Below are 14,771 nucleotides of genomic sequence, written 5' to 3' on the forward strand. Positions count from 1 at the left end.
AATTTTGTCAAAAACTACCCACTACCATAAAAACTACTAATTTTAACGTTTGACAAAAGCTACACAAACGCTACCTCTACCGCTAAGTCGCTAACCACTACCTAAACCGATACCTTGCCAAACACTTACAAATTTTACAAGTAGCGTCCTGACTAGGTCAAACACGCCCAATATGCAAGAATGTTTGGTAAATAATTATTAATGATTAGTTATTTCAGTGAAGGTAATACGTACTACTCCTTTCGTCCCTCAATACTCGCACCGCTTTTCTTTTCGGGTCGTCCCTTAATACTTGCACCGTTTCTATAAATGAAAATTTTTATCAATATTATATTATTTCTCTCACTTACCTACTACCCCACCTACACCCCTACTCCTTACAAAGAATCATTTAAAAATCCACATCCCCCACTCACCACTCCCCACCCTTACACATTTCCCACTAACTATATTAAAAAAAATACTCCCCTATCAACAAACACCCATTAAATTAATAAGTTAATTCAAATGTCTTAAACTCCGCACCGGTTTGAGTATTAAGGGACGGAGAGAATAGTATTCAATAAGGTAAAAGATCTTCCAAAAGCTTTTTTCTATGACTCTATGAGCTATTTCAAAAATAGCTTATAAGATCCAAAAAGCCCTTTGAAAACACACATGCACCTTTGTTTGCGAAAAGTGCGTGTCGTACAAGTTTGAGACGGTAGTAACGGCTAAACATTCAAACAAGCAATAGTATAGAACCAGTATTCGAATCTAAAATTCTATATTTAGCAATTTCATGGTTGCTTAACTTGCTTTGATTGGTTCTAAACATAGGACATTGTCGAATGTTTAATCAAGGGTTGACTCTTTGAACGTTGTCATCAAATCCATTTATTTACTAATATCCACAAACTGAAACTTTATGCATTTATATATTTTGTTTATTTTATATAATTTCTAGGCTTAAAGTAGAACTTGTTCTTCTCCATATATCTTGGCTAAGTTCAATACACCTGGAATAATCATTTCACTTGTCTAGCAATGAAAATTCCAAGAAATTAAGTAATCCAAGGATATATTTCTTCTCATTTCCGGGTAATAGTTTTTTTTTTTTTTTAAAAAAAAAATCATTAAACAAGCAAAAAAATACTCTAGGTATATCCGAATGCATATAATAACCTTTAGTGAAATTCTAAAACACTTAAACGTTTTAATCAGATAAGATATTGGCATTTTTAACATTTGTTTTGACGGAAAACACTTTCTCGAAAAATGTTTTTTCCATTTTCCTTTGTTTTGTTAAGGGGTGGAAATAAACAGTCTTCACAAGTGTAGAAACCAAATTTTATAATGAAGGGTATGGGTGTTTTAACTTATTTTGATTTATGTCAGCAAAAATTAGTTCAGATAAGTTGATATAAGTCCTGCTAAGTTTTCCTTCACAAAAAGTCCTGCTAAGTTCAGTTTAGCAAAAATAAGTTTTATCAGACAATTTAAACACATAAAATAAATTTTTTAGCAAAATAAATTTAATTAAGTTAATTTCAGTCACATCCTGTTAAGAAAACGAACAAAGTAAAACTATTTAACATTGTGTTTGCTTATGAAAAAGCTTTCATGGAAAGTCATTTTCTATTTGGAACTAGCAGGGCCTTAATTATGTTAGATATATACTTCCTCCATTCTTATTTATATGACACAATTGAGTTTTAAACACTATTCACAAATGATCCTTTGACTTCGTTTTGTGATTTATACTTAAGAAAAAACATAGTCGTGTGGGGTCTTGTTAGATTCGTCTCAATAAATATTTTTTAAATATCAACTTTTTATAATTTTTTTGTATCTATAATTGAAGATATTAGTGTTTGAAATCGTGCATTGGCAAACGTGTCTAAATAATTGTGTCATATAAATAAGAATGGAGGAAGTATGCTCTTATATCAGGGGAATTTTGATTGACAATGACATATGACTTTATTCTAATACAATTTTCACTTCCATTAAAAAAAAAGTTACTCCTTCTGTCCCATATTAGTTGTTACACTTTCCTTTTCGTCTGTCCCAGATTAGTTGTTACACTTCTAAATTAGGAATGACCCCACAATTATTATATTGTTTCTATCTTCCTACTAAATATTTTTTTGTCCCCACACCCTCTCTTATTTAATTAAAAAAATCCTCCACTAACTCCTATCACATCTACTTTTTCAATAAAATAACAATTGATAACCAAACAACCACTTATCACCTAAAACTTTGTGCAAAGGTAAATGTAACAACTAATATGGGACGGAGGGAGTACATATATGTATATATACATCAGCCTTACTAATTTACATACCGTAACTAATACTCCCTCCGTCCCTTAATACTCGCACCGATTTGACCGGTGCAGAGTTTAAGACATTTGAATTGACTTATTAATTTCATGGGTGTTAGTTGATAGTGGAGTATTTTTTTTGATATAGTTAGTGAGAAATGTGTAAAGGGTGGGGAGTGGTGAGTGGGAGGTGTGAATTTTGAAATGATTTTTTTGTAGAGAGTAGGGGGCGTAGGTGGGTTAATAGGTAAGTGTGAGAAATAATATAATATTGGTAAAGATTTCCATTTATAGAAACGGTGCAAATTAAGAGATGACCCGAAAAGAAAATCGATGCGAGTATTAAGAGACGGAGGGAGTAAGTTGTTGTTTTAATGTGTGTTCATCCTATGTGAAAAAAACAAAAAACAAAAAACAAAAATCCCACTAAATGACACTTTCTCCTTTAGCGTCTGGCATACATAAATTCCCATGGACTTTCTATTGATTAAGACGTTACACCTTAGCTCCAAATAACTTACAATGAGAGGCAGAGAATCAATTAAGGGAGAAATTAGGAGACACCGAGACATCATATTATTCATATACATTTTGAACCAAAATGTGTATCGTGTGTCCGGATACACCTAGTCTAAATTTATAGAGTACTCGGCTATTTTGTTGATCATATGACCTTTTTGCTAATTTTGATGGTTCAATATTAATGATTGAGCGGAAGAATAACGATGTTGTAATTATTCGCACTATAAGAATTTGTATCATTAATAACAATCTAATAATTACGAGTAAAAAGTCTCGGTGTAAAAGTCTCGGTGTAAACGCCTTTTACGACGGGCTAATAACCAAATAAAGACGGGAACAACTGTTGCAAATGTCTTTTAAGACGGGCTAATGACGAGATTTTCCATCAACGACATCTCCTTTTATGATGGGTCCGCGACAAAAATTCCCACCATTGTTAATCTTTAACGACGGAAATTCTCGTCGTTAATGATACAATTTCTTGTATTGTCGAGGTGCACTTAGAAAAAGTTTAGCAACAACCAAATGTTTGGACCTAAAGATAGGCAATCTATTAAAATATTAAAAAGTACTTCAAAATCAAATACCCTCAAATCGAAAATTAAAAAGTATTGTAGAGTAATGCAAAAGCAAAGAAGCTAGAGAGAGAAGGGATGAGCAGATGAGAGGTAGAGGCTAGCTAGCTAAAAGAGAAAAATGACCTCAAATCATGAAAATATTTCGAAAGACCAAATATTAGGTGTTACCTCAGTCGAAGAGAGAGAAAATAGAAAATCAAATACTTTTTTTGCTAAACATGCTCTTACCATTATTGTAAATTTGACAAATTAACTTTATTTTTTGTCCTCGTGCAATTAAATATAAATATTTTAAGAGATTATAATTACCACTCATATTAATTTATGTGTCATAGCTCATAACGAAATTGGTTAATAAGGAATAATAATTGTAGTTTTGTCATTGTAGTATATACGAAGTACTTGCACTATTCATTTTAATCTTCTATATTACTCTTGGACTCTTTATTTTACATTAAGTGTATTTGTTGGATATTCGACATTCGAATATGGATTTTATATACCGACATTTCACTTTTAACTAGTCAAAATCATGAAATGTTTTCATAAAAATAAGACACTTAAACACGTATATATGTCAAATCTGAGACATAGGTCTTAAATTCCAAAACGAAGGTGGTAAACATTTATGAATACATTGATTGGGGTCATTATAACATTTGAGTTCAAAAGGGAGTACGTGCATTTCACCATTTAGCATTTTCTGTTCCATAATAATACAAAAATGGTGCTTTTTAAGGATAGAGTACGAAAGTATAAAAGTCAACAATTAGTTATAAACGTAAACTTCTCTTTTTTTTGATATAAAAAAATTGTCAAATATTACTTCTTAGTTCTTTCGTATTTTATTAAATAGTTCACTTTGACCGACACAAAGTTTAAGGAGTGCGGGATAATTTTATTAAAATATAAGATACAAACGGGGTAAGGGGAATAAACAATATAATTGTAATAAAATATAATGGGGTTTAAGGTGTTCAAGGAATGTGACAAGGTAAGGAAAGATCAATGAAATAGGTGAAAGTGAAACCCATGAGATAAGAAGGAAATAATCAAAATAGGAGGAAAACATATCAAAAATGAAAAGGTCCACCATTTAATAAATAGCTACCGCTTGAGAAAAGTGCACCAGTTAATAAAATAGGAAGGGGTAGTAAAAATTTTAAAAAAAGTTTCGTGAGTTGGAGATAAAAAATATTGATGATACTTCAAAATTGTGCTTCTCCAATTTCTTGTTGATTGAGGTCTACGTACTTACTCCGTATAACAAAATCTCTCTTGATACACAATTTAATAAAGATTTTGAAAAAGTAAATGGAAATAATTACATTAACTTAAATTAAGTATCAGTGTACGTAGGAAATTAAGGCCTTGCTCGTTATCGTTTTATGTTTACAGTTTTTGTTATTTAGAAAAATTAAAAACATAAATATGGAAATGAAAAAAATAATTTCCTACTTTTATTGTCAGATATGAAATAAATATGACCGTCAGAGTGTGATATTTTGTCCCTTGATTAATATACTACTCCCTAGTCCGGTAGTCCCTACCCTTAATACTCGACCTGCTTTGACTTTTTGCACTATTCACATAATTCACTTTGACTCTATTTTATTTATAGTATATGAAAAAACGAATGTTAATATATATACTTCGTAATATATTGTTGGCTTCATCTTAATATATACTTTCAAAATATTAATATTTTTAAAAGTTTTTATAATATGTAGTTAAAGAAATTGGTGGTCAAAGTAGTCCATTGGCAATCGTGTCCGGTCAAAACATGTCAAATATTAAGGGAAAGAGGGAATAACTTATCTCCCCCCTAACAAAAAAGTTCATCAACCCTCCCCCCACAAAATTATATGGCTTTCTACCAATGAGGTATTGACCTATTGGTTAAAACCGAGGTCTCGTATTAAGGTTTGAATTTCGCTAGTCCATTTATAATTTATATTGTCAATATGATTTATTCGCATGAAGAAATAACATCCAATTTTGCAAAACCAAAAAAAAAAAAAAAAAACTGACAGTAATACCAAAACAGGGCCAAGTAAATCTAAGAAGCTAAAAGGAAAGGGGGAAACCATGGAACGGTCCTCTTTCCATGCATGCATTGCATATTTGCATTCACTAACTAATCCTGTTTTCCCATTTTTTGAAGATAATTTCAAAGTCATAGAAATTACTCATATGACCACTATAGCAACGTGCCCCACCCCTTACTCTCCATTTACTATAAATACCTTGCCAAACACTCCTTCAATATATATCCCACAAACTAACTAACACACAATAAACCCTTGAAACTAAACACCTATAACCTTCTCTTCTCTAGCTTCCAACACCACCCCTCAAAATCAAACAATGGCCACCATTTCGTCGAAAATAGCCATCATCGGGGCTGGGATTAGCGGCATAGCGGCGGCTAAACAACTAGCCAAGTACGAGCCGGTGGTGTTCGAGGCCACCGACTCGATAGGAGGTGTATGGAAACATGCCTCTTTTCGGTCTACAAAACTTCAAACACCTCGTTGTGACTATGAATTCTCTGATTTCCCTTGGCCTAATAGGGATGACTCTTCTTTCCCATCTTATGCTGAGATCATTGATTACTTGGACTCCTACACCACCCACTTTGATGTCCTTAAGTTCGTTAAGTTTCGTTCCAAGGTGGTGGAGCTCCGCTACATCGGGGACGGAGACCACCGTGAAGGACAGGGCGAGTATGGGAGGTTGTTGACCGGCCGCCCGGCGTGGGAGGTCGCCGTTCAAACTAACGATGACTTCGACTCCATTGAGGTAAACTATGGTTTTTTTTTATATGTATGGAGTAACACCAGTGGGGGAGCCATGATTTTTAAATCGGGGTTTTGACATTTTTGAATTGGGGGTGTTGATATGTTAGTAAAAAAAAATTATTTACTCCGTATTAATTTACTTTTTCTAAAATTATAAGGTATAAACGTTTTTTAACAAAATTGGGTGGTCGGCGGCCCACCCTCGACACCCCTGTCTCGGCCACCGAGTAACACTATATATATCATATGGTGTCAGATAACCCTCTGTATGATAATGATGTTTGAGTTTCTACTTTTTACGTTTGTCAATGCATATTTTTTATCGTTCTTATCCCTAATTATAGGCAAAATTATAAAATTTTGATATTCTTAAAGTACTCATCGAGACGAATCAAACAAAACTACACATGATAGAATATATTTTTTTCCTTATGTATTAGAAATAATTAGGCGATTCTCTTCAATTATGAATAGTATCAAATTCTGAATCTGAAAACGTATACATAGATATGGTATAAGGAGATTAGGGTTTCTTCTTATCAAATTTCCTTGTACATGACCTTATAATTAAGGACACATTTTGTTTCTGTATACATGTTGTAGAGGTACACCTTTGAGTTTGTGGTGGTATGTATCGGAAAATATGGCGACGTCGCGAAAGTACCAAGTTTTCCAGCAAAGAAAGGGCCAGAAGTGTTCAAAGGAAAGGTGCTACACACTCTTGATTATTGCAAATTGAACAAGGAAGAAGCTTCTTCACTTGTTAAGGGAAAGAGGGTTGCAGTTGTTGGATACAAAAAATCTGCAATAGACCTTGCTGTTGAATGTGCTCAAGCAAACCAAGGTATATTATTTTATTCTTATAAAAAAATTGACTATTAATTATACTAGCATATATACCACTTTAATTTGGAAGTGAACAATGTAACATCTTTATGGAATCTTATAAGATTACATCATAAAAGGCGATCTATAAGTGACTTTTATGTGTTTAAGCATGTCTGTAAATTTTTCCATGGAAAACTTTTGAGGTTGTAATGAATAATGCTATTAATAGGTAATAATTATTAATTATCGGAACAAAAGTTGAACATTTTTTAACTTCATAATAAATTGTATTCATACTTGGACTTACCCTATGATGTTCTTAATTTGGCAAATTAAGGGTAGTTCGGATTAGGTTTTGTTCGGGTCAATTTGATTCGACTGAACCATATTCGAATAATAAGTTTCAATTAGGTTAGATTCAAATCTTATAATTGTCAACTAACATCTAGAAATATATGAATGAAAGATGACAAGGTAAAAGTTAGAGTAATAAACTTTAATTTGCAAATCTTCTAGTCTTTGAGAACTAGCATAATTGACTAAATATTGATTACTTGTAATACCCGTACAAAATTTTGCAATTAAATATAAAAGTACACTCTTAGAATCTCAATCAAGTCCCTTATTTTTAATGTTAATTAAGTTAGACAGAAATTTCCAACATCAATCTATTTTATTAGAATTATACATCAAAAGCAAATCTCTAATAATGTACGGATTGCATGTTATGTCATAGTTGACTTAATTTTTCAGCCCATCAAGGCATCAACTACATCCCATGTGGCAAATGGAAAATCCGATTAGTTAGTTGTTTATTTAATTTAATTGCAAAGGAGTCTAAGGACAACATAAATTATAAATGTCGGACTATAAAGTTTTCCCTTGTTTTGAAATTTTGAAAATCAGTTACGTTGGTCTCATCACCTTATGTTTACTCTACCAAGTACTACTCCTAATTAGAGTACGTCAAGTGAAAATGTTACTTGACTTCTACTCAATCAAACAATTCAAAGCTTGACTTCGGTTAATATTGTTGCCGATGAATAACTAATTAATTGAATTGTTCAATTGTTTGATTACCTAGCTAACAAACAAGGCAAACAAATTTATATTATTTTAAAAAATAACTCCATAAAAAGCAAAAAAATAAATTTTCTAAATAAAGAAAGAAGTATATTTGAAGTCAATTCATACTATGACTAGTCCAATGATGTGTGTGTTGACCTTTGTTTTTTCAATTTTGGGTTGGACTTTTCTCTTGCATGTGCATGCAACATTATTATAGCGTCATAATAAATTGATAGAATATTGTTTTCATACTACTACCCGACAGAATATATCTAGTTTGGTTAGCTATGTATTTACTTCGTATAAAATATATGTGTTCATAGTTCATACTATCGCCGGATAGCGAATATATGTTAGTCATTTAGTGAAAATTTCATTGTACTTCTTCTTGTAATAGTTTGCTCCTCCTCTAGAATCTAGATCTTAATATTTCAAGTGATTACTTAGGTGTTCCTCTTAAGAGAATGACATCCTAATATATTTTCTCCTTATCTGGTAAAAACAAAAAATTATACTACTATTTTAAAATAATATTTATAGTTACTATTTGCATAAATATTAAGACAAAATAGAAAAAGTGGTAAAAAAGTGGGTGGTTATAATAAAACATGGATGAAAAAGATAGATGTGTAAAAAGGAGGGTGGATGTAAGAAAAAAAATGAATAATATAAAAGAAAGTGAATAGAAAGTTGTAAACGTTATGGGGTAAGAGGATAAGATAATAAATTTTCATGTCCAAAAATAGAATAAAGCACAATGTAAATAACTTTATAAAATAGATTAAAACAAAACCGTAAAAGATCATTTTGAAACAGAGGTAGTATATGTTTTCACACCACAAATTACACTCATTACTCGTAAAATACTAATATCATATAAAATATTGGTGTCCATACTAGTTGTAGTGAATGAGTGATATGTATTGATCATTTGTTACATGATGAATTCATTATTCGATATTCTGTTTATACTGCAATTATACAATAGTATCTACTACGTAATATGATTGTATCAAATAATACCAAGCATCTTGTATAAACGACAGAATCATATGAAATGATATAAAATGTGAAGTTCATACTATGTAGAGGCGTCGTAGAGTAATGCAAATTGAGCATGCACATGTTAGATATAGATATCTTTTCCTCTATTACTAGATACTATTACCTTCCTTCAATTCCTTTAACAATGTGTCTAAGTATAAAAACTTTGACCGTAAATTCTCAATATTATAATATATAAAAGCGTTACATAAATTCCCATGAACTTATATTAGATTAATCACGGTATGTATTTTCATAGTATCAACTTTTTTATAAGTTTTCATATAAAGAATTAGATATATTAGTGGTTAAATATTGCATTGAAGTCTATGCAAATAGTAATTGTAAAAAATTTTAAGAAACGGAGGTAGTAATTAAGTGTCGCTTGTTCGGCCTGTAAAGTTAGAATGGATTGACCCGTGAAAGGTTGCGGTCAATCAAGTAGTACGTATTACATGTCATAGAACTTATGCATGTTTTTTTTTGCTGTAGGTATGGATGGGAAAGCATGTACCATGGTGATACGAACTTTGCATTGGACTGTTCCACATTACTCTGTTTGGGGTTTGCCATTTTACTTGTTTTACTCAACAAGATCTTCACAATTTATCCATGAGAGGCCTCACCAAAACACTCTTAGGGCTTTGACGTGCCTCTTCTTATCTCCTATGGTAAATTTTCTACTTTTGTCCCGTAAAACACATAATTTCGACCGTTAATATCATTTTGAGTTTAAAATCAAAATAGTTAAGACATAAAGCCATATAGATAAGTCGAGGAAGTGTACATATCCAATGACAAATATCTATTTTATATACAGTGACACATGGCATTTCCTTGTGCAAAACTTTTTTCCCCCAAAAAAATTTCCCCAAAAAAGTGTTTTCCTAAAACCTGTTACTTCCTGGTGCAAAAAATTTCCCCTAAATTTTCTATCCTTTCAATTAAATGTTTATGTATGCGAAAAAATATTATTATTGAAATAAATATATGCTAAACAGTAATTTGCTAAAAATGATTTTTGGTAATATTTTAGTTAAATTAGTAATGGAAAATATATTGCTCAATATTTTTGGTCAAAAAATCAACATATTAGTATATTGAATATTTTGGTCAGATTAGGGTATATATTCCGTATTAAATGATTAGATAAGTATATTCAAGATTTATTAATTATGCAGCAAGTTAGTAACATTAGGGAGAAAAATATTTCAGTCAAATAATTTTAGAGTATTCATGCATGCACGATATCTAATCTAGTTGTTACTTATTTCAGAGAGGGGTTGTGTCGAAAATTATAGAGAGTTACTTGCTTTGGAAGCTTCCATATGAGAAGTATGGGCTAAAACCAGAGCATCCCTTCGTGGAGGATTATGCAAGTTGTCAAATGGCAATCTTACCTGAAAACTTCTTCACTGAGGCTGATGAGGGAAGAATCAAGTTTAAGAAGGCGTCGAAATGGTGGTTTTACGAAAATGGCCTCCAATTCGACGATAATAGCAAGCTTGAGGCCGATGTAGTGATTTGCGCAACCGGTTATGATGGCAAGAAGAAGCTCGAATCCATACTACCACAACCTTTCACTAGCTTCCTTGATTATAATGGTGTAATGCCATTGTACAAGTAATGATCTATACACATCTCTTTAATCTTAATTACTACATATAATTATATTTTCAATTTACCGCGTTTAAATTTTAGGTTTTTATATTTACCGCCTTAATTTCATGAAATGTTTTATATTAACCATCTCTTAACGAATTTAATCCAAATTTTCATCCATGTGGGCCCTACGTACTTAACTAACTTCTTTTATTAGAAACCTGATAAAAGAGAAGGGAAATCAAAGAAGTTGGTTAAGTGACGCCCATTTGAACGGAAATTTTTATGAAATCCGCTAAAAAGTGATGAATACAGAACATTTTATAAAATTAAGGTGGTAAACATAAATTATATTTTATAAGGTGGTAAATGCAAAAAATTAAAACTTAAAAGGTGTTAAATATAAATCAGTCCTAATAAGAAGACGATTAAACTTAATTTTGGAGCTTATTTGACTAATTGCAGGAGCACAATAAACCCTATGATCCCAAACATGGCTTTTATAGGCTACATTGAGTCAGTATCAAACCTACAAACGGCTGAGCTACGGTGCAAGTGGCTCGCGAGGCTGGTGGATGACCGGTTCAAGCTCCCTAGTGTCGAGAATATGCTCGGCCATGTCGAAAGGGAGGTGGAAGTTATGAAGAGGACAACAAGGTTCTACAAAAGGCAATGTATTTCAACCTATATTATTAATCATAATGATGAACTATGTGAAGAAATGGGGTGGAATTCCTGGAGGAAGAAAAGCTGGTTTTCTGAAGCATTCAGCCCTTACACTAGTCAAGATTATGACGATGACAACAACAACGACAATTAATCAAAGCAAAGATCAACTAATTACATGTATAATGTTCTAATGTTCAACTATCATATATCATTTATTTTTATAATCACCAGGGAGGAAATATCTCTAGTGGTTAAGGAGCAAAATAAAACAGATACAAAATCTGTGATTAAGGAAATATAGTAAAGCATTTTTTATTTTTTTAGGGCATATAAAAGGGTTTATAACGCATTGTAACATCATGTAATAATCACGTATTTAACGCATTTATATATATTTAACAAAATAAACTACTTCCTCCGTCTGTTTTTTTTCTTTACGTTTTTCCTTTCTTGGTGTCCCAAAATGTTCTTTACATTTCCTTTTATATTATTACATAAATGTTTTAATATTTTATCAAAATTTGTGTCTAATGATTATGTTAACAAATCTCTCACACTTTTTCGTTAGGACATTAAATTTTTCTCATTTTCCAAATATCTAAATTTTGATAAAAGTGAAAATATTATAAATAAACGTAATTTGCCTTGTTTAGATAAAAAAAAAATAGAGGAATCTCAATGCACATTAATTAGTCGTTAAAACGTACGCGTGCAGAATACCAAACGTAAAGAACACAAAGAGACGGGGGAGTATTATATCGTCAAGGAAGTTGAGTTGCAGTTTTTATTTCTTTTTTCAAACACGAATTCTCCCATTTCTTCGCTAAAACCACCACCACAGCGGCGGTTACAGACTTATCGGGTGGCGCGCGCGGGGTGAGCGACGGAACAAGACCCCAAATTTTAGATACAGTATAATTAGTTTTCTAAATCTAAACAAAACTAAAATTGGTATTGTGGTTAAGGGGATGACAAGTAATTCCCAAAGACCTGTGTTCGACGTCTAACAAGTCATCTATACCTAGTATTTTAAAAAGAAAACCAAAACTTTGTCTATACCTAGTATTTTAAAAAGAAAACCAAAACTTTGGCCACGTGTCTATCCCATTGCTCTCCCATCCGTATAATTGTAAAAATTGAAGGAAAAAAAACATAAAATACCCACCATCACTCCACACCAGAGCACCGTCCAACTTCCCCATTCTACTCCATGCCAAACCCTTCTTCATTTACCCTCCTTCAATTTCATGAGCAGTTACAACATATAAATATCTCATCTAATTCTTTTATGAATCTTTAATTCTTGAATCTTTAATTGTACAAACTCTTCAATTGAAGTAAATTGTAATACACTTCAATTGGACCTCTAAATACATCATCTTTATGGAATTCCACCTTCAATTTGATCCACCATTTTCTCCCCATCTCCTTTAAGAGCCTCCATTTATAAATCAATTCCTCCCGGAACCATTAATAATTGATTAAATAATGTCGGTTACACTTCGTGATCACAAACGATCGCTTATATTTGGCTCTCATCTCTAAATCCAATCCTAACTCTATTTAACACAGTAGATACGACAACAGTAATGCTATGAATGAGAGCTAGACCGATCGAGACAGGTACTTTTTTTGGGTTCCTTTTTTCTATTTGGGTTTACCAGTTCCGGTGATTAGATTTGATGTATCGGTTTTTGATAAATAGTAGTATGTTAATACGGAGTATTTAGTTTGTTTTGTGTGTTTGAAAGTTTGTTTCATTAGAGGTTTAATTGAGGTTGAATGTCATAGTGTAGTCAAATCAAATGCTCTCATTATGTGTTTTATGCGTTGAGTGTAAGCCTGTAACTTTTTTTCCCAATTAATTATAGTACAGAGTATTTCCAAGTGTTGCATGTTTTGAGTTTTACTAAAATTTTTGAAAACAATGATCCATCAAAGATAAGCTAGGTTTTGTTACTCATGTAAATAGTTGGACTTCTTGTGATTAAATGAGTGGACAGCCAACATTGATTAATTAAAACTTGGTTTTGTTGTTGTTGGATTGTTGGGCTGATATGTTAATGTTGTAATCAGGGATTAGGGACTGAGAAGCACAATAGAGAAGAGGCTGTAGGGAAAGAAGGAAGAACTAATAATATGTTTTTAAAAGGTTTTGTTTTCAGTTTTAGGATTAAATTTATGTATTATTGTATTTTATTGTTTTTGAATAATGATTTTGTGATTAGAATAATAATTTGCTAATAATCTTGCCACTCATCTGCAATGTGTACTTCGGAAAAACAAAATACATATATGTAAATCAATTTGGGTGTTTAAGCTTTAGAGGATCAACTGATATTGTTGCAGGAAAAATTTGATATAGCGTTTGGGAGACATAAAACACGAGCAAACTTCTTAAAGATACAACCTCAGGTACTTGCAAACTTGCCATTATAACTTATTGGATTAAGAAACATTTTGTACTTTGGCATTATATACAAAGCTGATACATTTTGATCATGTTTCAGGATATAATGGTGTGAATTTCTCGCGTCGTCAATTCACTTATAATGTTAGCATTCAGAAATAAACAAAATTAGCAGTTTGATCATACTTATTCACCGTCAAGTATCTTATGGTAATCAAACTCCTCAATGTTAGCATAAAGGCCTAAGGATGGGGAAAATAAATTATCTTCATCTTTCTATTGTAATGTTAGGAGTTGAATACGGAGTACGCTGTAGCAAGCTTTTGTAAATGGGTTGTCTTCACAATTCACCAGTTATGTTAACCCAATTCTTGCATAGTCTATTGGTAATTTGGTACTATTACTTTTTGCCTTTTTTGGAGGTACTTCAACTACAATATTAGTTTTATTTATTCCTAAATTATCTAATATGAGCACTTCAACATGGTGATTGTTAAGTTTAATTGGATCTTTAAAATACCACACATATCACGGTGAACCAAAGCCCGTTCATCGAACGGGTTCAAGAACTAGTTTTTTTAATTCACTTTCCTTTTTTTCATTGAACGAGGACCTCATTTTAAAATTGCAGAGGGCCCCAAAGTCGTGGCTTCATCTAGTCACGACCTTACACCAAGATCACCTCCAACGTCACCGCCTACTCCTCTAACATCATCTAAATCGACTGATGGCCTCCAATGTTACCGTCTACTACTCTAACATCATAGGTTCGAGTCCTATTCAAGGTATAACCTTGAGAATGTTCATTGAATTGAATGATCAATTTCAAGATCTCGGATTGAATCATTATTGATATACCCGAGATTTTGGAATTGGAATAAGCATTATGAGAATTTGTATCTTTAATGACAACCTAGTTACGATGGGTCAAAAATCTTGTC

At 32.1% G+C, this 14,771-nt stretch overlaps 1 protein-coding gene and 1 long non-coding RNA gene across 3 annotated transcripts; both read left to right on the forward strand.

The window, feature by feature from the left end:
- The first annotated feature begins 5,596 nt into the window (after positions 1–5,596).
- LOC110791941 (probable flavin-containing monooxygenase 1) lies at positions 5,597–11,787 on the forward strand. Its single transcript, XM_021996711.2, has 5 exons — positions 5,597–6,210; positions 6,813–7,053; positions 9,642–9,820; positions 10,426–10,772; positions 11,217–11,787. Exons 1-5 carry the CDS (start codon positions 5,776–5,778, stop codon positions 11,569–11,571), a joined length of 1,557 nt encoding a protein of 518 aa, XP_021852403.2. The 5' UTR covers positions 5,597–5,775; the 3' UTR covers positions 11,572–11,787.
- A 673-nt stretch (positions 11,788–12,460) lies between these two features.
- LOC110791942 (uncharacterized) lies at positions 12,461–14,243 on the forward strand. Of its 2 annotated transcripts, none has more exons than XR_008926957.1 (3): positions 12,461–13,043; positions 13,497–13,835; positions 13,931–14,243. It is a non-coding gene; the product is annotated as an uncharacterized lncRNA (long non-coding RNA). The 2 variants fall into 2 exon arrangements; XR_002534243.2 differs by having other exon boundaries at positions 13,770–13,835.
- The last annotated feature ends 528 nt before the right edge of the window (positions 14,244–14,771 follow it).

The sequence above is a fragment of the Spinacia oleracea genome, chromosome 2 (assembly GCF_020520425.1).
Source record: "Spinacia oleracea cultivar Varoflay chromosome 2, BTI_SOV_V1, whole genome shotgun sequence".
NCBI classification, from domain to species: Eukaryota; Viridiplantae; Streptophyta; class Magnoliopsida; order Caryophyllales; family Amaranthaceae; genus Spinacia; species Spinacia oleracea.

What these genes read in the sequence shown, in the direction of transcription:
- LOC110791941 (XM_021996711.2), top strand. Translation starts at nt 5,776, where the DNA reads ATGGCCACCATTTCGTCGAAAATAGCCATCATCGGGGCTGGGATTAGC. An exon ending in ATGTGCTCAAGCAAACCAAG is followed by an intron (nt 7,054 to 9,641) that starts GTATATTATTTT and finishes TTTTTGCTGTAG; the next exon opens with GTATGGATGGGAAAGCATGT. An exon ending in GGTGTAATGCCATTGTACAA is followed by an intron (nt 10,773 to 11,216) that starts GTAATGATCTAT and finishes GACTAATTGCAG; the next exon opens with GAGCACAATAAACCCTATGA.